This window comes from Pelobates fuscus, chromosome 1, assembly GCF_036172605.1.
Source record: "Pelobates fuscus isolate aPelFus1 chromosome 1, aPelFus1.pri, whole genome shotgun sequence".
Lineage (NCBI taxonomy): Eukaryota > Metazoa > Chordata > Amphibia > Anura > Pelobatidae > Pelobates > Pelobates fuscus.
The window spans coordinates 485,216,729-485,244,407 of NC_086317.1; the positions used below are offsets into that span (position 1 = coordinate 485,216,729).

Here is a 27,679-nt window from a genome sequence, read left to right on the forward strand (position 1 = left end):
GGTGGGCATACCCTCTCCTGGCCATTGGAGGTAACTAAAAACCTCTATTTGTTTAAAAATACATAGATGTGGAAAGAGCGCAGGTAACTTTTTTCTTTAGTTTTTACTATATGTATTTTGGCTGATGTGGCTGATGTGTACTATGGTCATTGCTGCCGCCCAGGAGTAATGGGAGTTTGAGCACAGGACTAGTTTCTTTGTATTTGTATTCCCTTGAGATCTCGCCAAGTTAAACTGCAAAGCTTGCTCCCTATGAAAACTCCACGCAAAGAACCTTAAAGACATTTCATTGTGAACTTCTTAACACATTGGGTCACAACATTCAGCAAATCTAAGTGAGAGGGAACAAGATAGAATGGTAGCAAGTATGGAAAGTGTGAATACTGCTTGGAGAAATATAGTAAGTTACTATTCCATTCACATTCCAAAGTAAAGCATTGCACCAGATAAAGTTCTCAACCTGAACTCCTTTCTAGGAACTTAACCCTTAACTGCCACCAGTGGTGTATCCTGGTTTTGTGCTGCCCTAGGTAGGACAAAATTCAGGCGCCCCCCCTCCCCCCCCCGCGCGCGACACCCCCAACCATCCCTCCCCCCCCCCGTCCCGCCTTCTAAATACACACACACACACAAATTCACTGACAGATACGCATACACTAGCTAACAGACACACACACACACAGTCAGACACACACACTCACTAGCAGACACACACACTCACTAGCAGACACACACACTCTCTGTCAGACACACACACACACTCTCTGATATATAATATAATATATAATATATAATATAATATATAATATATAATATAATATATAATGTAATATATAATATAATGTAATATATAATGTAATATACAATATAATGTAATATATAATGTAATATAATAATATATAATGTAATATAATAATATATAATATAATATATAATTAATTTAACCTACCCCCCCAGCCTCCTTACCTTTGGGAATGCTGGGGAGGATTTCTTTACCTCCCTGGGGTCTAGTGGGGCTGCCGGTCGGGCTGCTGGGCTGGTTGCTGGGCGGGCGGCTGGCGAGGGAGCTCTTCCTCTGAGCTGTCTGCTCAGCTCCCTCGCGCGCCGCAGAGTGAGGCTGGGAGCCGGAAGATGACGTCATCTTCCGGCTCCGGCATCAGTACGCGGCGCGCGAGGGAGCTGAAGAGGAAGCACTCAGAGGAGAGTGCTCCCTCGCGCGCCCGCCGGGTCACCGGGTGTCAGGAAATTTGAGTGGGGGGGGATTTGAATGAGTGGGGGGGGGAGAGGGAAGGCAGGAAATTTGAGGGGGGAGGGAGGAAATATGAATGAGTGGGGGGGGGAGAGGGAGGGAAGGGAGGAAATTTGAGGGAGTGGGGGGGGAGAGGGAGGAAATTTGAATGAGTGGTGGGAGAGGGGGGGAAGGGAGGAAATTTGAGGAGTGGGGGGGAGAGGGAGGGAGGAAATTTGGGGGGGAGAGGAAGGGAGGAAATTTGATGGGGGGAGAGGAAGGTAGGAAATTTGGGGGGGAGAGGAAGGAAATTTGAGGGAGGGGAGGGAGAGGTAGGAATTTGAGGGGGAGAGGAAGGGAGGAAATTTGAGGGAGGGGGAGAGGAAGGGAGGAAATTTGAGGGAGGGGGGAGAGGAAGGGAGGAAATTTGAGGGAGGGGGGAGGGAGGAAATATGAATGAGTGGGGGGGAGAGGGAGGGAAGGGAGGAAATTTGAGGGAGTGGGGGGAGAGGGAGGAAATTTGAATGAGTGGGGGGAGAGGGAGGGAGGAAATTTGGGGGGAGAGGAAGGGAGGGAATTTGATGGGGGGGAGAGGAAGGTAGGAAATTTGGGGGGGGGAGAGGAAGGAAATTTGAGGGAGGGGAGGGAGAGGTAGGAATTTGAGGGGGGAGAGGAAGGGAGGAAATTTGAGGGAGGGGGGAGAGGAAGGGAGGAAATTTGAGGGAGGGGGGAGAGGAAGGGAGGAAATTTGAGGGAGGGGGAGAGGAAGGGAGGACATTTGAGGGGGGGAGAGGAAGGGAGGACATTTGAGGGGGGAGAGGAAGGGAGGAAATTTGAGGGAGGGGGGAGAGGAAGGAAATTTGAGGGAGGGGGAGAGGAAGGAAATTTGAGGGAGGGGGAGAGGAAGGAAATTTGAGGGAGGGGGAGAGGAAGGAAATTTGAGGGAGGGGGAGAGGAAGGAAATTTGAGGGAGGGGGGAGAGGAAGGAAATTTGAGGGAGGGGGAGAGGAAGGAAATTTGAGGGGGGAGGGAGGAAAGAAATTTGAGGGAGGGGGAGGGAGGAAGGAAATTTGAGGGGGGAGGGAGGAAGGAAATTTGAGGGGGGAGGGAGGAAGGAAATTGGAGGGGGGAGAGGAAGGAAATTGGAGGGGGGAGAGGAAGGAAATTGGAGGGGGGAGAGGAAGGAAATTGGAGGGGGGAGAGGAAGGAAATTGGAGGGGGGTGGAGGAAGGAAATTGGAGGGGGGAGAAGGAAGGAAATTGGAGAGGGGAGAAGGAAGGAAATTGAAGGGGGGAGAAGGCAATGAGAGGGAGGGGGAGAAGAAGGAAATTGGAGGGGGGAGAAGAAGGAAATTGACGGGGGTAGGGGGAGAGATTGACATCCATCACACACACACACAATGCACCCCTTGCACACAGAAAAACACACAATGCATTACACACAGACACACATACACAAGCAATGCATCCCTTACACACAGCAACACACAATGCACCCCTTACACACACTCAGTGCATCCCTTACAGACACACACACTGCATCCCATACATACACAAACTCACCTTGCAGCCCTTACACATACAAACACAGATCCACACAATGCATTCCCCCCCCCCCCCACCACCACCACACACACACACACACACCCCTGTGAACAAACTCATTGGTGGAACATGAAGGTGGACCCTGGGACCCAGACCTTGAGCTGTGTAAAGGGCCCTCAAAAAATGGAGCTGCTTCTCGTTCTCCCAGAACATTGATTTTTGTGACCACAGTTACAAACCGCCTCCAGAGAGCCTGTTCTACACCAGACCAGTGGAGCCAGACGGCAGCTGAAGCCCATCATCATCCTCATCTGGTTGTAAGTAGGCAATCTAGTATATTATTTGTGGCACTAATCTTTAATTTACCTCACATTAAAGGGACACTATAGTCCCCAGAACCACTGCAGCTTAATGTAGTGGTTCTGGTGTCTATAGCCTGTCCCTGCAGCCCTGATAGGCAGGATGTAGATTCTGGAGAAGAAAGATATGAGGGTAAGGAGACTGGAGAAGAGGCAAATGTTGGGAAATGTGTACTAGGGTAGAGGGAAATAGGGATATACAGAGATATATAGGGATATACAGAGACTATGAAAAAAAAGCAACAGAAATATAGAGAGTGGATGAGAAAAAGAAATAGGTAAAGATTTATTTTATTCTTCAATACATTTGGATTGAATTCCCTCTTCCCCCCCCTTTCTCTTAACACCATTGTTCTGAAATCCCCGTTTACGTGATGGCCCCACTTACCTCAGGTTAGAGAGGTGATTTACGCACCTTTTCCCAACGGTGCGCAGAACTCCTTGTGTCTGGCCCTTCCCCCCAATCCGCTTCCTTCAGTCAATTACAATGCTTTCCTATAGGAAAACATTGGATTGGATGATATCGTCAATTCTGATGATTTCAACAAAGGAGGCAGATCAGGGGCAGAGCCAGCACAAGCCAAACCCTGCCCTGGCCAATCAGCATCTCCTCAGAGAGATCCATTGAATCAGTGCATCTCTATGAGGAAAGTTCAGTGTCTCCATGCAGAGGGTGGAGACACTGAATGTCAGTCACACTGTGCAGCACTGCCCCAGGAAGCACCTCTAGCAGCCATCTGAGGAGTGGCCAGTGGCGTTATCACTAGGCTGTAATGTAAACACTGCATTTCCTCTGAAAATACACATCCAGAAAGTGGGGGAAGAGAATGGGGATATAGAGACTGGAGGAAGAGTGATATGAAAGTGTGCATGTAGTTTTGAATTCCATTTAACTAATTTTAAAAAATGTGAATTTCTGCACCTTTTTTATACATAACCTGAAACAAATTAACTAAATTGTAATTAGATCACGTTTCTATTCTGCTACAACTAATACTTCTAAACCTCTATGTATCTCTTTGCAGATCTGTATTTTGGGTGTGCATGTGTGTGTACTTGTTTTTAACCCATTTGTATAATTATTTCAATTCAATCTGTTGGCGTCTATTGAAACATTTTATATTCCTTTTCTTTATTATCAAAGGTTGTCATGGAAACATCTAAAAAGTACTTGAATCCCAAGATAGATCTCATTATACAATCGGGTAATGTAATGCAGAATTTCAGCTTTTCATATTAGAACTACTATATTAAAAAGAAAGAAAAAGAGTGGTCCTTATTATAATAAATAACAGTGATCATGATTACTCAGTTTGTGATTCATTGTGAATACATTCAGCATATTTCAATACTGTAAGTAGGCTATACTCAGCTATTCCACCCCAGTAGGTATAAAGAAAAAGAACTAATAAGCGAATGTTTAAAAGGTGGTCCTGCATGAAACCTGGAGGAAATACGTTTACCTAAATCCAAACCACCGACTGCCTAATGACATCTTCTTAGACCTCATCTCCCTCCACCAAGCTCAGCTGTGTCTAAAGCAGTAGGTACCTTCAGTGATGGGTCATTTAGAAAGCCGTGTCTAAAGCAGCAGGGACCTTCAGTGATAAGTCATTTAGAAAGCTGTGTTTAAAGCAGCAGGGACCTTCAGTGATGGGTCATTTAGAAAGCCATGTCTAAAGCAGCAGGAACTTTCAGTGATGGATCATTTAGAAAGCCATGTCTAAAGCAGCAGGAACTTTCAGTGATGGGTCATTTAGAAAGTTCAGTACCTTAATATTTTTATTAGTGATATTGCAGAAGGTCTTGATGGTAAGGTGTGTCTTTTTGCTGATGATACTAAGATATGTAACAGCGTTGATGTTCCAGGAGGGATAAGCCAAATGGCTAATGATTTAGGTAAACTAGAAAAATGGTCAGAGTTGTGGCAACTGACATTTAATGTGGATAAGTGCAAGATAATGCATTTTGGACGTAAAAACCCAAGGGCAGAGTACAGAATATTTGATAGAGTCCTAACCTCAACATCTGAGGAAAGGGATTTAGGGGTGATTATTGATGATGACTTAAAGGTAGGCAGACAATGTAATAGAGCAGCAGGAAATGCTAGCAGAATGCTTGGTTGTATAGGGAGAGGTATTAGTAGTAGAAAGAGGGAAGAGCTCATGCCATTGTACAGAACACTGGTGAGACATCACTTGGAGTATGGTACGCAGTACTGGAGACTGTATCTTCAGAAGGATATTGATACCTTAGAGAGAGTTCAGAGAGGGGCTACTAAACTGGTTCATGGATTGCATGATAAAACTTACCAGGAAAGGTTAAAGGATCTTAACATGTATAGCTTGGAGGAAAGACGAGACAAGGGGGTTATGATAGAAACATTTAAATACATAAAGGGAATCAAAACAGTAAAGGAGGAGACTATATTTAAAAGAAGAAAAACCACCACAACAAGAGGACATAGTCTTAAATTAGAGGGACAAAGGTTTAAAAATAATATCCGGAAGTATTACTTTACTGAGAGGGTAGTGGATGCATGGAATAGCCTTCCAGCTGAAGTGGTAGAGGATAACACAGTGAAGGAGTTTAAGCATGCGTGGAATAGGCATAAGGCTATCCTAACTATAAGATAAGGCCAGGGACTAATGAAAGTATTTAGAAAATTGGGCAGACTAGATGGGCCGAATGGTTCTTATCTGCCGTCACATTCTATGTTTCTATGTTTCTGTGTTTCTAAGATACCTTCAGTGATGGGTCATTTAGAAAGCTGTGTCTAAAGCAGAAGGTACCTTCAGTGATGGGTGATTTAGAAAGCCGTGTCTAAAGCAGCAGGAACCTTCAGTGATGGGTCATTTAGAAAGCTGTGTCTAAAGCAGAATTTACCCTCAGTGATTGGTTATTTAGAAAGCTGTGTCAAAAGCAGCAGGTACCTTCAGTGATGGGTCATTTAGAAAGTTGTGTTTAAAGCAGCAGGAACCTGCAGTGATTGGTCATTTAGAAAGCCATGTCTAAAGCAGCAGGGACCTTTAGTGATGGGTCATTTAGAAAGCTTTGTCTAAAGCAGCAGGGACCTTCAGTGATGGGTCATTTAGAAAGCTATGTCTAAAGCAGCAGGGACCTTTAGTGATGGGTCATTTAGAAAGCTTTGTCTAAAGCAGCAGGGACCTTCAGTGATGGGTCATTTAGAAAGCTATGTCTAAAGCAGCAGGAACCTTCAGTGATGGATCATTTAGAAAGCTGTGTTTAAAGCAGCAGGTAGAATTATATAGAAATCTTTGTTGATGGCAGATAGAATATACAAGACCTAAAGAGAAAGCTCCTTTCAGAGCAGTAGGATCATACAAACAGGTGACATTTAGAAAGCAGCTGTATTTAAAGCAGAAAGGAATGTATTGCGGTAATAAATCGAACTTTGGAGAATTTGGAGAAAAGAAATGTAAGATATCAAAACACTCAGGTATTAATCATGAGCAAAGGTTGAATAAAAGAGATTTCTGACAAGGGATGATCCAATCCATCATTAAAGAAGAAATAAATGTGAGTAATGGAATAGGAACATTTGGGAACTACTGCTGTACACACCTTTCTGCTTCACCTTCAATGTTCTCCTAGGAAGATGTCACCAATCTCCATCTTCTATGGCTCTTTCGAGCTAGATGACATGTATAGAAAACCAAGAAAACCTACAGTGTTTGGGAGGGCTGTAATACATCCCACGAAGTGGGTCACCAATGAGCATGGTAAAAGAGGGTGTGCCAGTGTTATGAATCATGTCGTCGGTGCTTCCCAAAGGTGGCAGACCTGTCCAGAAAGAAGGAGGGTCCTTCCGAATAATAGGCAAGTTAGCTTGGAATGAAAGCACACCAGGCTGCCTGCCAATCAAGCAGGCCCTAATAACAAGGGCAAATCATGTAGGGAGAGTGTCATATTTATCACTCTCTGCCGAGTCCTAGTGCTCTGAGCATAGTGGGGGGTGTCTAAAGATGCACTTGTGCTATTCTTCTTGGGCACAGCTCCTTGGTGACCCCAAAAGTGGAAGACCAGAAAACAAATCAGGATGGTGTTTATATAAAAAATAATTCAAATCTTAATGACTTTGGAGCAAACAGAAAGCCTTTGAAATGTGAGCCCTCTTGTAGAACCTTAAAAAGAAATGCAATATCAAAATCCCACCATACTTTTCATAACACAGAGTTTTAGGGCACAAAATGGGTGCAAGGCATCAGAGGCTACCCTGGGCTAATTAAAAAAAAGATTATTATTGAATAAAATAAGAGATCAAACATTCTTATAAGACAGAAATATCTTACAATAGATTGAAAAGGAGAGGCCCAACGTATTGTTTAACAGTTTTGGACTCTGCAAAACCACCAAGCATGTTACCCAAATCAATACAACTCCAGTCCATTTCAGTCCATAATCTTCCTCTTGTAAATCTATAATATAGAAATATACAAATCAGAGAGAACAGGGCTGTCCTTGTAGGATGTCCCATAGTGCCAGAAGGACTGAACATCTTTTTAAGGGTGTAGCGGAACATCTGGTAAACCCCGACCGGTTACCCCCGTTATTTCTCTTCCTTCAGCTGAACAGGAACCATTTAGGATATAAATTCCCCCCCCCCCCCCCACCGCCCTCCTCCCAATAACTGGACGTCACACATTTCTGGTAACTGGACGTCACACATTTCTGGAGGTATAACAACACTTTATTTGCCACACACTGCTTTTAAGCATAACCCCTTTTAAGCAAAGCCCTGCGCAAAGAAGTGGTTTGGCGCCTGGAGTTCTACCAAGAAACTCCCTCAGCGGAACTCATGACAAAGATTTTTTCCAAGGCTCATGCCTTTGTCCTGGCTCAGAGGAATGGAGCGAACCCCACACAATCCAAGGGACGACAGGCAGAAGAGAGGTCCCTGGGGAGTTTGGCTACCCCTGCCCGAAGACACAAATTACCCTTCGATGCCTCTAGGGAGTTCAAAGAAGTGGAGAAAGGCCTCAATTACTTTTTGCAGGACTTCGAACGCCAGTACCTCCTGCAAGAAGTTGCCCCCACCGACTGGATCACCATACTGACCAGCAAGCTAGTGGGAAAGGCGTCAGGAGCCTAACGGGATGTACCCTTTGTGGAAGCACTCCTGAACGGGGAGCGGGCAGAAGACACGAAAAGATAGGGAACCACACATAATAACGGACAGGCAATTCACTGACAGGCAGCGGTCCCCCCACAAAGGGCATACCCACAAAATGGCAGGATTTATATCAACTTTAGGAACTGCTGAGTAAAGATAATCCCACTGCTATGTAGAAATGAATTGATTTTGTAGGAATGAATTGACTCAAAAGACACGAATAATAGTGTAGAACATCCACTACTGTTTTGTAGTATTTGTGTATTCATAACAGTTGATGTACCAGCAACATATAAGTAAAGAGCCCACAATAATTTCTATTTTACGTCCGGTATCTCTTTATTAGTCACAAAAGTAAACTATAGGTGGCTGTATGTAATGGGAGTTTTTGGAGTTATTCATGATACCACTCAATGCAGTCTTGGTGGACTTGGGGTCTGAGTCACCACCATAAACAGTGGGTGCACCCTCACACCTTTGGCCTTAATTTGAAGGAACCCACCAATCACATTATTGCTGAGAACCAGGAAGTGGAGGATGGTCCATTGAGGCACATGTGGCAGCACCCCCAATTTTCCTTGTATAAAATTTTTTAAATAAAATCCATTGGCATTGTAAGGATAAGTGTGTGTTAGAAAAACATGAGCTTTGCCTTGTAAAATTTAAAACTGTATTTTTTGTGTGCTGTTCCCTAATCTGTATTTTGTATATATTTTGGTGTTTACGGCAGTACCACAACTTAGAAATGCATGTTCTGTGTGTGCCCCCAACTCCTTTTTTTCCGTGTAGATTTGGAATCCAGGCCAGATTCCTATTTGGCTGAGCTCCCTATTCATCCACTATATGTGCCCCATTTACGGTTACAACAAGAAAGAATAAATTGAGGAGAGTCTCTGGAATCAATTTTAGTAGTAAGTATTGCAGTTCGTATGCTCATTTCCAATGTTAAAATTAGTCGGCTTCACACAATATGGCCACAGGGCAGAACTGAGTCCCCATATTTGTTTGCTGAGATAAATGATTCTAAGAATCTTTATAAGAAGTCTGCCGATTCCATTCTCTCCTTTATTGATGACTGGAGACGGCTGGTTTTGAACAGGAAGCGGCATCTTCCAGGGTTAAGTAACAAGTTGACCAGTGGCCACTGGTCCGAGACACATATATCTATTATTATTTACCAAGAAGTAGTTTTATATGAGCTATAAGAAGCTAATTTGATAGAAGGTATTGGAGCCATCTCCTGCACCAGCAATGTAATAATGTCCTCTGGGCGACAGTCATGTGAGCTGAACTCGTCATGTATAATGAAGGACCCCTGTTCAGTAAAGCTGACAGCTACTTTCTAAATCAATTTTGCACCCTGAAACCCCCAGCAACGCGCTGGATGTAGTGACACAAGCAGTGACTCATCCCAGACATAAGTTGTCATATAATGTGACACCAATTAAAACCCACAGCTAAAGCTACATAATTGATCAATTTCTAGGTGACTGTCTACCATGTGAGATAAGAGTTCTAAATATACACAAGGTGTCAGTCAATGTAGCAATAATCTTCCATCCGGGGTCGCACGGCTTGTATCAAGCAGAAATTATTGCTGCTTTTAAAACAAAGATGTAGCATTGCAGCTGTTCATCCATTTAAGTTCAGCAATCTATAATGATAGAACTACTGACTGAATAACAATTCCTGTCGCTCTTAGCCAACTTCAACAAGCCTTGGCTAGCTGCTCGGCTACGACCACAAACACTTTCTGCTCTTTTAGTGAAATCTAAGTCTTTTTTAATTAATTTTTTTTTTTAAAAGCATTCCAAGCAATAGCCCACGGCAGACCACTACAGTTATAGGAGTCCCAGGCGCCATCGCCATCTTCACATTGTTAGTGAACCATTTCATGCTTACCATGGTTCCATGAGCGCCTATTCACAGATATTCACAGACCTTGGGCACCCAAGAAAACACAGATAGGTGTCCATTCGAAAATAGAGAGGGATGACCTCAGAGGACTTGTGGCACCATAATCACTACAATGCAATGTGAACCATTTGATGCTTACCATGGTTCCATGAGCGCCTATTCACAGATATTCAGAGACCTTGGGCACCCAAAAAAAACACAGATAGGTGTCCATTCGAAAATAGAGCGGGATGACCTCGGAGGACTTGTGGCACCATAATCACTCCAATGCAATGTGGGGGTGCTATTATATAATGTAATTATATCTAAATATAATTACATATAATTCTAATTATACTCATATGTAATATTGTAATGTAATTATTCTTGCTTCGATCCGTTTATATGCTATAGCCCCTCACATTTCCATATTGTATATGAATATACGTAGAATCCCTGTTATCTCCTTTGATACTTTCTGTCTAGTTTCTATTCCAGCTCTCTCTATATTTGATACATTTATTCCTCCTGTACTTCCTACTCTCTCTCTTCCTCTATCCCTCGATATTTGCTGTTTACTTGTAGATTGCTCCTCTTGCATCCCGCCACCTGACAATGGTCAGGACAGCATTCACAGCCACCATTAAATGCCAATAGTGGCGTCCCACAATGCCAAGGGGTTGGCTGCATGTTCACTGACCCCACATTAGCTTTTAATTCTATTAAGCACAGCAATGACAATCCGAGAGAAAAATTCCATTAAAAATTCCACATAAGTAACGGAGAATTGAAAGACACGTTCTCATTGCTGACCCAGAGATTTTACCCCTAAAATACCAATCAGATCATCATTGTATCAAGAGAAATGTCTAAACGCAGGTCCTTCATTGGTTAATTAAGCTCCAAAAAAGAATGCAAAAAAAACTAAACAAAAAGGGTTTAAATGTGTACAAATAAAGCGGATCAATTCGTCAACTTTACATATATTCCAATCAGTGTGAAATACATTAGATGTCTGTCTGCGGTTTTCTCGTCCTGTCAATTAATCTATTTTTTATCATTATTACGGCCTGAGTCGCTCCACATGCTGGCAAGCCAACAATCTGCTGTTTTAGCCGATGTTTCCGTTGTAAAAGGCTTCCGGTTATAAGACTACTAAATGAACAAAGCATAAAGGTAACTGGCCACGTCACGCTCATACTTCATCAATAATGTGGGCATTACATAGGCATGCAGAGCAAATAAAGCAGATTAATATACTCACACCTATACCAGGGCTTAGGTATTGCTAAATAGGTCTCCTCCTGCTTAAAGGATCATTTAATGTATATACTATTGCTATTTGTGTACCATTACAGCTTATTGTATCACTGCAGCTCATTGTATTACTACAGTTCAGTGTATTATTACAGCTCATTGTATTATTACAGCTTATTGTATCATCACAGTTCATTGTTTTATTACAGCCTGTTGCATTATTACAGCTTATTGTATCATCACAGTTCATTGTTTTATTACAGCCTGTTGCATTATTACAGCTTATTGTATTTTCTCAGTTCATTGTTTTATTACAGCCTGTTGCATTATTACAGCTTATTGTATTATTACAGCTGATTGTATTATCTCAGTTCATTGTTTTATTACAGCCTGTTGCATTATTACAGCTTAGTGTATCATTACAACTTGTATTATTACAGCTTATTATTGTGTTATTACAAATCGTGTTATTACAGCTTCTTGAAGTGTTACAGCTTATTGTATTATTATAGATTATTAAAATATTACACTTCGTATATATAAAAAAGTTATTCTATTCTAAAGTGAGGTACTGTATGTATCACTGGGTTCCTAAATATGTGAAATGTATTTACAATTTTCTAAATAAAGTCCAGCAATTAACAAAATACATGACAAATACTTTGCTTACCTTCCCATTAGGGCTTGCCTTCTTAAAAACTCTGAAAAACACAAAATAAACAAAGTATAAGGATGGTTGCCAGCAGTCGGAACAATATGCATGTATTTTTTTTTTAAATCTGTTTATATTTCAAACAAATTTATCAGATATATTCACAAAACTCTGAATCCCCAACACAAAAATCTGAGCATTATTCACAAAGTTTATCAACAATTTATCAAGGCCGCTTCCAAACTGACAGTGTATACACTGAATTAAAGCAACAGTCTGTCTTTTTCTTTCAGTTTTCCTCTTCGTATCACAAGGATTAGATCAGGGCTCAACATTTACCATAACCACTGACATGTGAAAATGCAGTCCTGGAAATTAACCCTTGGTGAGTGTAGCAAAGGATTTGAAATTATTATAACCCCTCGTCTTATCTCTATACCTGGGTGCCAACGTTTCGCTCTCGTCTCTCTGCAGTCTGCCATTTGTGGGATTTATTTGATGGAAGGATTGTGGGTAAATTAGCTTGGCAACAAAAGAAATACATTGTTTAAGCTTTGCCCATTGCTACATATTGACAAAAAGTGCTCCTTGAGAAAAAAATAGTCCATACTTTTTCATAGGTATGAAAAAAGTAATTGGAATTTGAAGAACAATTAAATAGAAAATAAGGTGAACCAGAGGTACAAAAAAGGATTATAAAAAACAAAAACAAAAAAAAACAAACATGCAAAATGTCAATGTTAGTTAGTAAAAAAACAAACTTGGGATATCCTAGACCTAGACCAACATAAGTGAGAACTAACCAGGCAGTATTGTATCAGGTTTAAAAACGTGATGACCACTCGTTGACCCCCATAGAACTAGCAAGAGCATCAATCCCACCCCTATTCCCCAGCAGATATGAGGGTGCGGATGTGGTAGCTAAATTCTCTCAATGTCCCCACTAAAGATAATTATATTGTAGAGCAGTTTGCTGTAACCCCTAATATCCTTAGCAGAATAACTATGAGTAGCCCTCTCCTATTTTCCAAACTCCAGTAATAAGTTAAAACAATGATTCTAGTACTGGGATACGGGTAATTATTATAAAGATAAGAAGGTTCTATCAGTGGCTCCCCCCCCCCCCCACCTGTACTTACCCTCGCTGAGCGAGATCCATCATTTGATAACTATACGTTTATTTGTGTGAAGTGCTGATTTTAAACCACACATATTGTATCAAATGAGACATGTTAATTCAGTGCAAATCAATCAGACGGAAATCATTTCTGCTAAACTTTAACTAAAGTTGCAATCTGTTTTGTTTATTCACTTCAGTTTTTTCACAAAGTATAAAACCTTGAATGCCTATTTTTGCTACGTAACAAGATCCTTTTGATTAATCTGACAATATATATATAGTATTTGCATTCAGCTGACTGTCTGAAAATGCAAATGACAGTACAGGTGGTCCTCACTTTATGACCTACCTGTTTTATGACGGCTCACACTTACAACCAGCTCTCCAGTGTGGGGATTTAAGGGATTCCCCACTTTAGAGAGCTGGTCTATGTTCGGGGAAGTTTTCCTGAACATATATTTGCAGGATTCCCTGTGCTAATGAACTGGTCAATGTTCGGGGGAATTCCCAGGAACGTAGACCTGCTCTCTTGCGCATGCTCGCTAGCGCATCCTCACTTACCGACCAATTCGTTTTATGACCGAATTGTAAGAACGGAACCCGGTCGGTATGTGAGTGTTTATATAATATTTTAATTAGCTAATCTTTCAAAACCCTGTTTAAATAGGAAAATCACTGTTCCATTATCTTTTGTCTTAATGTTATCTTTAGAGCTAATTTTCTAAAACAATTAATGAAATAAATCACACGTTAAAATAGCATTAGATTAATGATAGGAAAAATATCTAAGGCCCTAACTGGAAAAAGACTACATAGCTTGTAGAAACATCTAACCAGAACGCAGTGGGAGGATACATTTTTACAACCAGTGTACGAATGACACTTCCACTATATTTAATATATTATAAATACATTTCAAATTACATCTACACATTTTTATTATCACTATGCAACTGTGTAGGCTGTAATTAGGAGATTCACTAATGAGAAATTACTTATTTCTTCTTTCATCCCAGCAAACATAATTGCAGCTAAACTACAATAAAGCAAAATAAAACCACAACATATTTACTCAGCCAAGCATTTGGGTATTAATATAAAAAATAATGAATAATGAAAATAATTTTATAGTAACATAGAAATCCATTCTTGGGTTGTACTGGTTAATATAAAGTTAGTTACAAGCCACATTAAGTCCCCAGTTTGGATTTTACAGACAGACTGCCCACTGTCCGCTGTCTAGATGTTGTTCTGACCCGTGTTTTAGAAGCTAGAGGTGAACTGTGCCGTACGGCCGTGACACTGAGCTATTGTCTGGGCTATGTCATTGCTTTGTACTGCCACCGGCAGTCAGCTGAAATTGAATTGAAACGCGTTGGTCTCTAAAGACAGGGAAGATTGATGAAGCTAAAGTACTGCTCAATTCGCCTTCTACAAGGTCTCAAAAAAATGTTGTGCATGTTCAATAAAGACTGACAACCTCGGCCCTTGTTTAACCGTAACTTACAAACTTTGGGCAGAAGGCAGATCCAAAAAAAAAAAAAAAATGGGTTGAACTTGCCAAATAAACTATCGGAATGAACAGATGTGCAGTAAAGTACAATTGTGCTTACTGCATTTTCAATGTATGCCTTGCGTCCTATTTCTTTTGTGAATCTTGTATAATAAACAATATTCATGAAAAAATAAATTCACGGCAGCTTGAGAAAGTTTTTTTTTTTTAATTTTCATAATTTTATTATCTGCATGATGTACTAGAAATATTATCACTTTATAAAATAGTATTAACAGCTCAAGGTACAGTTGGGATTTCGTTTTTTTTTGTGTTCCCATATTGTATTCACATTATAGATATACTATATATGTTCCTCCTTACTGCGGGGGGAGAATTTAGGTCAACGCATTTCTAGAGCTTGCACTCATTCATTGTCTAAAACCTGTAATTGCCTGAAATTGCATGCACTATACAAGGATCTTCCTTTGAAAATATAAGGGCAACCAATAAAGGATGCTCCATATTTCTACTGTCTTTCCTTTGGCAGTTTGCATTGTCTAGTTGGCAGCTCTCCCGCTCCTCCGATCAATAAGTGCCCCATTCATCTGACGCTCAATCTATTTCACACATTTTATTTTCTTCAATCAACGCAACAGTTGCCCAAAGTCTTCAAGGTATCTGTGGCTGAGAGATCTTTTCAGCTGCATAGCTTGCTTTTTTGGGGAAGGTTTATAGATTTTTATGGAACACAATGAACTGCGCTCAACTGCGAGGATCAGAAGCCGGTATATTCTATCTATAAGAAGCTCTTTGTGTTAAACCAAAATCCTTTGCACACTGCTCCTTACTAAATACACTGGAACTATTTTGTGATTATTTTTTATATTTACAGATTTCTTATCTTTACAGGAATCAATCAGTCAGACGTTGAAAAAGCCTTAAAGGATCAATAGGCGTTACATTAATAATGGTTTTATACAAAATAGCACAAAGCTGAATTCTTTACCGCTGAACGCGTTCAGCTTTCTATAAAATTACATTCTAGTTATTCTAAACATGGTTTGCACCGTTAGCTTGGAAATGTAGGGCACAACTAGTTTAAGGGATACTTAAACAAATTAAACTATGTAACTATAGGTAACCATCTATTTGATAATCCTTTGCAAAGTTATTGGCTTTACACGTTGTATGGTATCTCTTCCAAAAGCTATACAGTGTAGAAACTCCCATTCTGGCTGTACGTAGGCATTAAGCTTGAAACAGATAAACCAGTCACACATTTCCTGTTCTTGTGATTGATCCAAAAGTAGATAAAAAAAAAAAATCTTACAACTAATTTTCTCAGACTTACTTTAAAAATGGAAACTAATTTAAATGTAATATCTCACTACATTAAAAACAAATATAATCACCTATATCCATTGTGACAAACTTCCCTTCTCACGTGAGTTTGCCACGAGTTCCTGGAGGAGCCTGCTTGCTAGCCTCCTGACTACAGACTATGGGCCCTGGAATATACACTGTAAAAGTCTCTGTTCGTGTATTTGGACGATATGGTTCGGGAACCGAACAGCCGCACGAACCAGAGACCACCCAAGAGTGGGTGGTCACATTTTCAATGGACGACCACAAGGTGGTGGCCATCTTGTTCACATGAACACAGGCAACAGTGTTTGGTTGTCGAGTTCATGGAACAGAAAACGCACACAGAAACTCCCGAACACCAGCATGGCCTGCATTCCAGCAGTTCGGTTCTACAACACTTAGGAGGACACTGTTCGGTGGAAACGTTCCCATGAACAAGGGAAACAAGCTCCAGGGTAAGAATATTGACTATGTTCGGTAGTTTGTTCGGTTTTAAACTACCGAACTAGACCGACCGCTAGCCCTGATCTTATGTTTTGGGCAGGAGCCTCGTGTGTGGTCAGTCAAATTAGGACTTCCAGGAAATTCCCGAACCCCTGAACCGATCTGGATGATTATTTGATATGTTGGTCACCCAGAGCAGGGCTATCGGGTGATGTAACTTTTAGGTAGGGTTATGCATTTTAAATGTATTTTTGTGATGTCTGTGAATTGTGTTTTTTTTGTGTCTAGGTTAGTTCAGTTCCTGACTCAATTATCTCTCAGGTACAGGGGAGGAGTTTGGGATTGGTAACTAGTCCCCTCTCATGTCCAGGAGAGGGATTATCCTGTTTGTGTGGGAATGTCAGGGGAATGCTTAACTATGTTCAGAATTGTATAAAAGCAGACCAGCTGGCCAGATTAAATCATTCCAGCTTGTACTCCCACAACTATGTGTCGTCTGGTTACTGGAAAGGGCTAATCACTGTTCCAGTGTGGAGGATTCCACGGGGGAAGTCCTTGTAAAGACTTGAGCTCCCAGGACTGAGTGTCGTCCAGTGCCTGGGAGTGGATAAGGCGAGTTCCCCATTCGGCTCCAGGAGGGAGCGGTTCCAGGACCCCAGTCCAGCCACGGCGACTGGGCAGAAGTGTCCCCTGTTCCAGCTAGGAAGCGGTCCTTGGCGGAGGTACCCAGCCAGGGGTACAGGGAGCTCCGTCACATCCATAATAAGTATTGTATCTCTAAATTCTGGTCTGAATTTGATAAAACAGTATCTATATGCTCATATAGACTTTTGCTCTAGTGTCAGAGTTTGATTTGCATTAAAGTCCTATTTGTCCCTTGAAAGATAAAATCCCCTTGATAATGTTCCTTTAAATCCCTTGAATTCCCCTGTACACTTTAAATTACACGTTAACAGTTTGTTTTCATTTCATCCTGTATCCTTGAGTTGAGAAATATCTATCTATCAATTGCAAGCTGGCAATCGAACTACAACTCCCAGACTCCCCTGATAAATTGCAGCTAAATAGTATCTGTGTGACCAAGAATTAAGCAAATATCCTATTTACCTTTTACCACCCTTAAAGCGACATGGTTAGCACTATAACCATATTATCTATTTGGAGTGGTTTTAGTGCCTGGAGTACCCTTGATGCTGTGCCTCCATTCAGTGTTAAGTCATTTTCAAGCAGTTTTACACTAAATAAGGGTCCTTGGCCATCCACAGACCAGACCCTACTGGAAATATACCTAAAGAAGAGACTACACTCTTTTATTCAGCCATGCCAATTCATAACAACAATGGGAGATATGCTAAGTCAGCTGACACTCTCAGTCAATCACAGCCGCCCACTGCAGCTCAGATTAATGCTCTTAATTCCCCTCTGTGTGACGTCTAATTCATTTCCTTGGATCTGGGCAGCCCTGAGATATCTTGGCATTTGACCCAAACCAACCTCTCTATGTCACCTCCCCTACAGCCTAAACTGCGAGCCCAGCCTTTTAATCAGGAGCCATGGTATGCAGGACTACACATTTTCTGTTCGAGCGGAGTATCGGACATGACCCCTTCTCTAGGATTGGAATGTCAGGACCAGACCTAGTTTTTGTTCAGTGATTTTTCTTGTTGGGTAGATGAGCTTTTAAAGCAGCTTTGCTGGAATACAAATAACGATAGTCCTCATCCTACGTTTGTTTTTCTGATTTTATGATGGGCATGCGGAATCCTGCTTTAGTAGTCACAGTGTGAGCAGATCTATGGTTTGTTTGTCAGTTTTAGCATGGATGGGGTAAGAAGTCAGAGGAACTCTTTGGTTCTCCTCCAAGATTTTGTTCTTTAACTAGCAGTGTGCACAATATTATTGCTGTTTAAAATGATCTGCTGTGTGAGAAACAAACAATGAATGCCAAATAACTTCAATTGTCATAGAGTGAGAGAAGAAATTCTACCCAATTCACAAAGCAGGCAAGAACAACGTGGACTGACACAAATGTTATTCACAAAATGACCGCAGATACAAAGTTAGTTCACCTGTAAATTATGCTGCACCTATTCCTTGGTATATCTCGAATGTGGCAAGCTTCTTCATACAACCTCTCACCAATGTTTCCAATTTAAACATGAAATCCTTTGGGTTATTGCTTCTAGCTTCGTGACAAAGTACCATTTCCGCATAATTTTAGCACTCCCTTACAGGTCGCCAATCACAACTTGCAAAACATTGTAAACTATGAAATTAAATTATTTGAAAATAAGCAAACAAAATTTCAATTACTGAGCAGTGTTCTGGGCTGAATGCCAAAATTGTTAAAATTATATTAGGGCTTTAAGTCTAATTAATTCAATGAGGAACTATCATGTTGACTGTTATGTCTCTCAGTAGACCTGATGACAAAACGAGGAAAAGGGAAAATGGCACAGCTACAATTTTGCAGTATAATTCGATAAAAATAATCATGTGCAAAACTTAGATTAGTTATATTTCTGGGTTTCCGTAAACAACTAAAAACGAATAATTTGAAACTAGAGAATGTCTAAAATAATTTTTCAGAACAGCTGATGGATCAGTAACTCTGTTCATCATATCTAGAAAAAAAAATACTGTATTTTTCCATGTACAAGACTATGTTTTTTTAGTCTAAAATTGGGGTTCGTCTTATACACAGAATGTCACTGCAGGGGTTAAAAAACAAAAACACTTGTGCATGCCTAAGTTAAGATGGCGCCTGCCGCATTTCAGTGTGCCACGGTCCACACACAGACCTGGCTTACCTCCCGCCGATCCACGTCTGAATGCTGTAGCAAGGAGGGAAAGGTCCCTATATGTGTGGGTGCTGCAGCAGACATCAGCACTTACCACCAACAGACCTCAGAGACATGTCACACCATAAAAAGAGCAGCCATATTAAGGTTTGCTCTACGTCTGGTAGGTCTTGCTTCCTGATCTATATTTATGGGGGAGGAAATGGGGATAAGGGAGCAGAGGGAATACCACTGTGATGTCCCAGCATGCCCTCACACCACCTGCTGTATTGTGGGAGCTGTAGTCTCCCAGCATGCACTATAAAGCTATTAACTTCACAGAGTACCGTAGCACAGGTTGGCATGAGAATCAGAAGTGTGTTGTTCTCCACAGAAGTCACCTCTAAAATATCAAAGTTGTTCTAGTTGATGTTTAATATTGATTTCTTAATCTTGGGCTCAAAAAATAGGGGTTGTCTTTTTCCATTGGGGCGTCTTGTACACTGAAAAATACGGTGAATGCCTATCTTCTAGAGATGTTACCGGTAGACAGCATTGGTTTTAACCTTTTTAACTTGGACTTAAATTATGTGTATGACTTGGTGACCTATTCTTCATTTTTAAAATGAGTTCAATCCCCCATTCTTTAAATGTGAAATAATATATAGCAATTAAAGTTTGGCCATGTCGAATCTCAGCCAAACATTCTTCTCACATCTTCCGGAGCAGCTAAATTGTTAAAGTATTACTGTAATATTGTAACCACGGGTTCTTTCCGCCCTCTGACACGTTTATAGTATGTGGCATTATTCTGATATTCTAGATTGCAGTGTGCTTACTCTGTGTATTTCCTTGACCTCTAATGACGAGTAATACTCCTATTCCCTCATAGTGAGAAGAGGTAAGTATAAGAGGAACCACATGTATCTAAACACTCTTTCACCATAACTACAACGAGCCGTATGGGTTGTGGTGATTAGAGTGCCCTTTAAAGTGGCCTTCTCACCTGAATTTTTTTTATTTATATGTCATAAAATAAGTAACTACTTCAAACAGATACATTTAAGTTTAATCTAACCAAGCTATATATTTACATATTGATCAGCTGCCTTCTCTGTAAGCCCCTTCACTGGCTCCCCAATCACAGCAGAATTAAATTCAGAATTCTCTGACCCCAAAAAACCTTACTTACACCGCTCCACACTAACTGTCCTTACTAATCAACAAATATACTCCAGTTCGCCCCATAGAATCTAACAATGACCTGTTCTTTGCGTCTTCTATTATGACCACTTCATATGTGACTGCAGGACTTCTCTTGTGTGGCACCAGCTCTTTTCCTCGCCTAAGACTTTTTCCTAGTCTGTCTTCCTTTAAATGCTCCCTAAAGACATTTTTGTTCAGGGAAGCCTACCAATCGATTCAGTAACTAACGCATTCCTCTGGAACCCTTCTGTGCAGTCCTTCCTCGTGTTACTCCAACTATCCATCTAAATTGTAAGTTACCCAGGGAATAGGGCCCTCAACACCTTCTGTATTTGTTTGTCAAATTTAGTATTTTCTCAGATGTGTTGTACTTTTGTCTTTTTACTTCTACCAATTGTACTTATGAACAGAACATAAGGATTTGTTGCCGCTTTATGAATAAAGTATAATAAAATAATAATAATAGTTACTCCTTCATTATGTAGTACACATTTTCAAAGCCACAGTGGCAATGTCAGATGGTCAGGTAATATCTTATATTTTTCAAACCGATGTTTCCTTCGACAAATGTTGAAGACCCTTTAATTGGTTTATGAACTGCTTTTGTCATGGTGGCACTGCTCAGATCACATATAACCTCAAACAAATAGCGTCAAACTGTCTCTGCAGAGCTACGAACAACCATAATTACTCCACACATTTCTACTTCATGGTATGAAGACCCTAACTAATTTTAAAGGGACACTATAGGCACCCAGGCTACTCCAGCTCAGTTTTTGAGTAGTACATTGCAGCCTCTAGTGGCTGTCTACCAAAGGCACTTCCAGGAGTTTACTAGGTCCCTTATGCTCTGCCTGAGGACATCCAGCATCCGTGAAATCCTCATAGGAAATAATAGATTCAATGCTTTCCTATGGGGAGGGCCTAATGCCTTTGTGGCACTCACTGCGAATACGCATTAGGTAGGATGATGTCAGAAGAGGCGGAGCGCTGAAGGACCTCAGCTCTGGAATCAGAGTAAATAAAGGGTTTTAATCCTCTATGTACCGGAAGGGGTAGCCGCGAGGGAGAGGGGACTAGAGGACACTATAGTGTATTCAGATTTGTATTTCTAACAATATAGAATCCCTTTTAATCAGTGTACGTATTAGTTATTACAGGGTCCCCTCCTCAAATCTTATAATCAACGATGTTAGGACATGGACAAACTTTATAGTGTGAGTGGGAAACAAAACAATCTAAATATCAGTATTTAAAACAGGACTGAGCTATACACCTTTACTGTTCCATATCATGTACGCAGAGTGTCTTAGTACAGGTTCACTCACAGCTAGGTTTACAAAATATAAATGGATATTATTAAGTGTCAGGATACACTAATATGCCCAACACGCAGAACTAAAGATAAAAAAAAAGCCTAAGCTGTATTACCGGGCCTTAGAACGGGCAGATTTAACGTATAAAAGGAAAAACACACAGGTCAAGAATACAGATATCGCATAAACGGTATGCAAGCCAAAGGTCAAGGAATATAGAAGTCAGAATAGTCAGTAGGAAAGCCAAGGTCAAAATACACAAAAAACAATACCAGAAGCGCACTCTCGGATAACCAGAATGGAAACCACGACAGGGCACAGAGAAATGAAGGAAAAAGGTTTAAATAGCCTAAGGTGCTCCTTGATTGGCTGCATGGGAGCATGTGACAGTGAACGTGTGTGTGACGTGTGTGACGTGTGTGTGACACACAGACGTTTCCCAAGTTAGGCACTCAAAGGGTTAAGTAAGAACCTTAAAAGGTTGTAACTTGCAGCGGCCGGCGTCTCTACTGATTACAGACCCGGCCGCTGTGTGAGGGAAGAAGTGCCTGTCAGAGGACAGCAGGCATCGCAGGAGGAGGTAAGTGGTAGGCAGCATTCCCATTGCCACGTGGGAATACCGCCACAATGAGATGCGGCTGCTGGGTCCCACTCCGCTCCCGGCGGCGTGACATTAAGATTGCAATGACTTACAAACCAATGATGTTTCAATTATCTGAGAAATGTTTGATGCAGGTGAAGTGACTGGATAGAAACCGTTCTATATTACATAGTTCCTGTTCTATCTGGAGGATGAAAACATCACTTTGACTGATATAAAGATAATTAGTTGTGTCTGGTTGGAAAGTAATTAGGATGTTGGAGGATGTTCTGTTCGAGATATAGACCAGGCTCCGCAGGACGCATGCTTGCAGTTTATTAATCTAGCCGCGGTGTAAGATGGGACTGGCTTTAGACATGCATTTTCCAAACATAACAAAACAGCTACAAAGCATAAAACAGAATACTATATCTAGCAGAACATAAAATACTGCCTACATATTCCATATTTTTAAGTTTACAGGGAATAAAAAGTTTTCAGCTGGATAAGCATCATGGTAACAGCGTTTGGCAAGTGCCTTCAGTTTCAAGGTTACTCGTCAATGCTCTAAGGTCTTTTTCATTTGTCTGACTCATTGTTTGAGTAAATTATCCCTTATTGTATTACCTTACTGTATCTCTTTCTGTCACTAATTTTGATCCCCTGCAAATGAATGTGCTGAAGGTCAGCAGTGGGCGCTATATCAAACTTTGCAGGTTGACACAACGCATGATGTAATGATGACCTGTAAGTTAATATGGCACATTTAAATGATGAAAAACACCATGCTATCCCTGTTAAATTACCTTTGTTCATACCTCAGGCATTTTATTTGTTAAAATGCGAGTCTGACATAACAAATTAGAGCTAGATATTGGTGAAGATTACATTACCAAATTGGCCAGGATAGTATTTTACTGGTGAACCAATAAACGTTATATTGATGGCCATTAACTATCTTGCATTACCCGTTTTATTCCGAAGAGGTTGGGAAGTCTCCTGCAAACCAACAATGGCTGCCCACAGGGTGTATGGATTAGATCTGCAATGTTTAAAAGAGGGAGACCAATGTGGCCTACTAAAAAGATCTCAAAACCGGAACTCTCACATTGTCATCCATAGGATTAGCATTATTAATGGGGTTTGAGGTTGAGAGAGTGAATGTAACAATAGAGTTCATAGTTAGATTGGAGCTTCATGTCTGAGTGGAGAACGTGGGTTCAGGAATGGACGTGCCTCTGCTGGCTGGGTGACAGAATGTGGCTTTGTGGATTGAATGAGGAAAAAAAAGCTTTAAGGGTTGAATGCAAGAATATGACTATTGTGATCCTTGTTAGTAGATAGCACAGTCCTCTAGGGCAAAAACATGCACAGTCCTTGTAATTGCATATACTTCAGGCACTTTATTTGCAAATCCACACAGGAGACAGCAGCAAATGAAAACATAACTATAACAGGTTTCCCCTTTAAACAAAAACCTAGCTCGTCTGAGCACTGACTCACTTCAGGTTCCCTACCTCTCAGGGGTTAAACTAGAACAAAACAATATTGGTTTCACCAACCTAGTTCTTTGTCTGCTCTCAGCACTCCCAGTGCTCCAAGCCAGCCTTGACTGCTTCCTTTCTGCACTCCCAGTGCTCCAAGTCAGCACTCCCAGTACCTAGTCTCCTTGACTCTCTCTGGAGAGAACAGCCTCTCTCCTACCTGCTTCCTGGGAGGAAGCCAGCAATCCCCCCTTGTACCTGCCTAGCAGGAAGTGGTTTATTCCCACTGCTACAGCAGATTTTCTGCAGCTGAGCAGTGGGTTGGAGACAGTCCAAAAAACCCTGGCCTGGATCTTTGTCTCCCAAGAAAACCACTAAACTGTGGAGTGGAGCATTGGCCCACCCTTCTCTCCAAATGCTCCACCCCAGGGGCCCATAACTAAACATAGCTTTGTGTTGTGCAACACACAAACTACACGTACTTCCCCTGGGGTTAGAAGGCCTCTCTGCCTTCACTTTATCACACTATGTACATTAAAGGGACACGATAGGCACCCAGAACACTTCATCTCATTGAAGTAGTGTGGGTGCAGTGCCCCTGTCAGTTTAATCCTGCAATTAAAGTTATTTATAAACTACAATAATTACCTTACAGGGTTAACTCCCTGGGGTTGACTTTAGGTCGCCTAACTGACGCTGGACGTCCTCACGCTGTGCTGACTCTACTAATATAAAATGAGCAATAAAGCAGACAAAAGAGCAGCTTTTTCACAGAAAAAAACTAGTTTGAACACATTTCACACGGACACTGATTCCATTAATATCAAAGCAAGCAAGGCTGTGTTTTGATGTAAGAAACGCATAGAGCGTGTGATGCATTAATTTCTGGAATCAAAACCCTGTAATAAACGTCACATCTCTGTCACCAGGTTCACTCCTCCACGACACTAAAAGCAGAACAGGAATGGGAAAATAATGGCAGCGTCAAACAATACAATGCTTCCGACACACAGAGAATCGTTCAGCTTCACACTCTACAGCAGCCTGCGCCAAGGGAAATCACGTCACGTGACACTCACAAGTCCTTCACCAACACAACATGAATTCCATTTGGAGAAGTAAACCCGAATCTGCCCACTTTAGCCTCTCAACGCATTCTGTGCTCCCCAGAGTTAGGGGAAATCTAGCTACATACTCAACACCTCAGTAATCATAACCAAGACTCTCCCCGTCATCGTGTTCAAATTAGAACATTAACCAGATAAGAATACAGGTACTTCACGTCAGCCAGCATAGCAAGAACTCACTGGGTCCTTTAAACACCTCCTGCCCCCATACATTTGTAATACTTTATTTGCCATGGAGGCAGTCATAGAAAAGACAATCACAGGCCCCTGATCATATGAAACGCACAGGAAATTATTCACAAAATGGGCAGCTGTAAACACCAGGCAAGGGAACTGCAAAGTTTAAATAGCAAAATAGCAGAAGTGAAAAATGTACACCATTGTATAATACATTGAAAATCACGTATCATTCGTGATAACACTTTTTCATGAGATACTTTTCTTTTATATATTAAAGGTACACTATAGTCACCAAAACAACTTTAGCGTAATGAAGCAGTTTTGGTGTATAGAACATGCCCCTGCAGCCTCACTGCTCAATTATCTGCCATTTAGGAATTAAATCACTTTGTCTACACAGCCCTAGGCACACCTCCCTGCATGTGACTTACACCGCCTTCCTAACACTTCCTGGAAAGAGCAATCTAATATTTACACTTCTTTTACTGCAAATTCTGTTTAATTTAGAATTTTATATCAACTGTCTCTGTGAATAGCTTGATAGACCCTGTGTGTGATTAAAGTTACATTTACAGATCAGGAGATAAAAATCTTTAAAATTATTTAACATCTGATTGAAAATGAAACCATTTCTTTTTTTTCATGCAAGTTGTGTCAGTCATAGCCAGGGGAGGTGTGGCTAGGGCTGCATCAACAGTAACACAAGTGAATTAACTCCTAAATTTCAGAGAATTGAGCAGTGAGACTGCAGGGGAATGATCTATACACCAATACTTCTTCACTAAGCTAAAGTTGTTTAGGTGACTATGATGTACATTTAAAGATTTATAAAACAACATCATAATCCAGTTCAGACTAGGCAAATTCAGGGAAACATTGCAAATAAAGAACGTTTTATTTATCCTTCTCTCTATACTGACCGCCAGGTCTAATGGGCGGAGCTTATAACAATGATTGACAGGGAGCTAAGATGGAGGTGGCTCTCTCTATACTGACTGCCAGGTGTAAAGGGCGGAGCTTATAACAATGATTGACAGGGAGCTAAGATGGAGGTGGCTCTCTCTATACTGACTGCCAGGTGTAAAGGGCGGAGCTTATAACAATGATTGACAGGGAGCTAAGATGGAGGTGGCTCTCTCTATACTGACTGCCAGGTGTAAAGGGCGGAGCTTATAACAATGATTGACAGGGAGCTAAGATGGAGGTGGCTCTCTCTATACTGACCGCCAGGTGTAAAGGGCGGAGCTTATAACAATGATTGACAGGGAGCTAAGATGGAGGTGGCTCTCTCTATACTGACTGCCAGGTGTAAAGGGCGGAGCTTATAACAATGATTGACAGGGAGCTAAGATGGAGGCGGCTCTCTCTATGCTGACTGCCAGGTGTAAAGGGCGGAGCTTATAACAATGATTGACAGGGAGCTAAGATGGAGGTGGCTCTCTCTATACTGACTGCCAGGTGTAAAGGGCAGAGCTTATAACAATGATTGACAGGGAGCTAAGATGGAGGTGGCTCTCTCTATACTGACTGCCAGGTGTAAAGGGCGAAGCTTATAACAATGACTGACAGGGAGCTAAGATGGAGGTGGCTCTCTCTATACTGACTGCCAGGTGTAAAGGGCGGAGCTTATAACAATGACTGACAGGGAGCTAAGATGGAGGTGGCTCTCTCTATGCTGACTGCCAGGTGTAAATGGCGGAGCTTATAACAATGATTGACAGGGAGCTTATAACAATGATTGACAGGGAGCTAAGATGGAGGTGGCTCTCTCTATACTGACTGCCAGGTGTAAAGGGCGGAGCTTATAACAATGATTGACAGGGAGCTAAGATGGAGGTGTCTCTCTCTATACTGACTGCCAGGTGTAAAGGGCGGAGCTTATAGCAATGATTGACAGGGAGCTAAGATGGAGGTGTCTCTCTCTATACTGACTGCCAGGTGTAAAGGGCGGAGCTTATAACAATGATTGCCAGGGAGCTAAGATGGAGGTGGCTCTCTCTATACTGACCGCCAGGTGTAAAGGGCGGAGCTTATAACAATTATTGACAGGGAGCTAAGATGGAGGTGACTCTCTCTATACTGACTGCCAGGTGTAAAGGGCGGAGCTTATAACAATGATTGACAGGGAGCTAAGATGGAGGTGACTCTCTCTATACTGACTGCCAGGCGTAATGGGCGGAGCTTATAACAATGATTGACAGGGAGCTTATAACAATGATTGACAGGGAGCTAAGATGGAGGTGTCTCTCTCTATACTGACTGTCAGGCGTAATGGGCGGAGCTTATAACAATGATTGACAGGGAGCTAAGATGGAGGTGGCTCTCTCTATACTGACTGCCAGGTGTAATGGGCGGAGCTTATAACAATGATTGACAGGGAGCTAAGATGGAGGTGGCTCTCTCTATACTGACTGCCAGGTGTAAAGGGCGGAGCTTATAACAATGATTGACAGGGAGCTAAGATGGAGGTGGCTCTCTCTATACTGACTGCCAGGTGTAAAGGGCGGAGCTT

General features: G+C 41.5%; 1 protein-coding gene across 3 annotated transcripts in view; it reads right to left on the minus strand.

The window, feature by feature from the left end:
- The window catches only part of LOC134573100 (beta-arrestin-1), a 292,660-nt gene that overhangs the window by 117,012 nt on the left and 147,969 nt on the right, over window positions 1–27,679 (minus strand). For all 3 annotated transcript variants that reach the window (XM_063432592.1, XM_063432574.1, XM_063432583.1), the window contains exon 2: window positions 12,089–12,119. In XM_063432592.1, coding sequence (XP_063288662.1) covers window positions 12,089–12,119 — 31 coding nt within the window. The remainder of the gene's footprint in view (window positions 1–12,088; window positions 12,120–27,679) is intronic.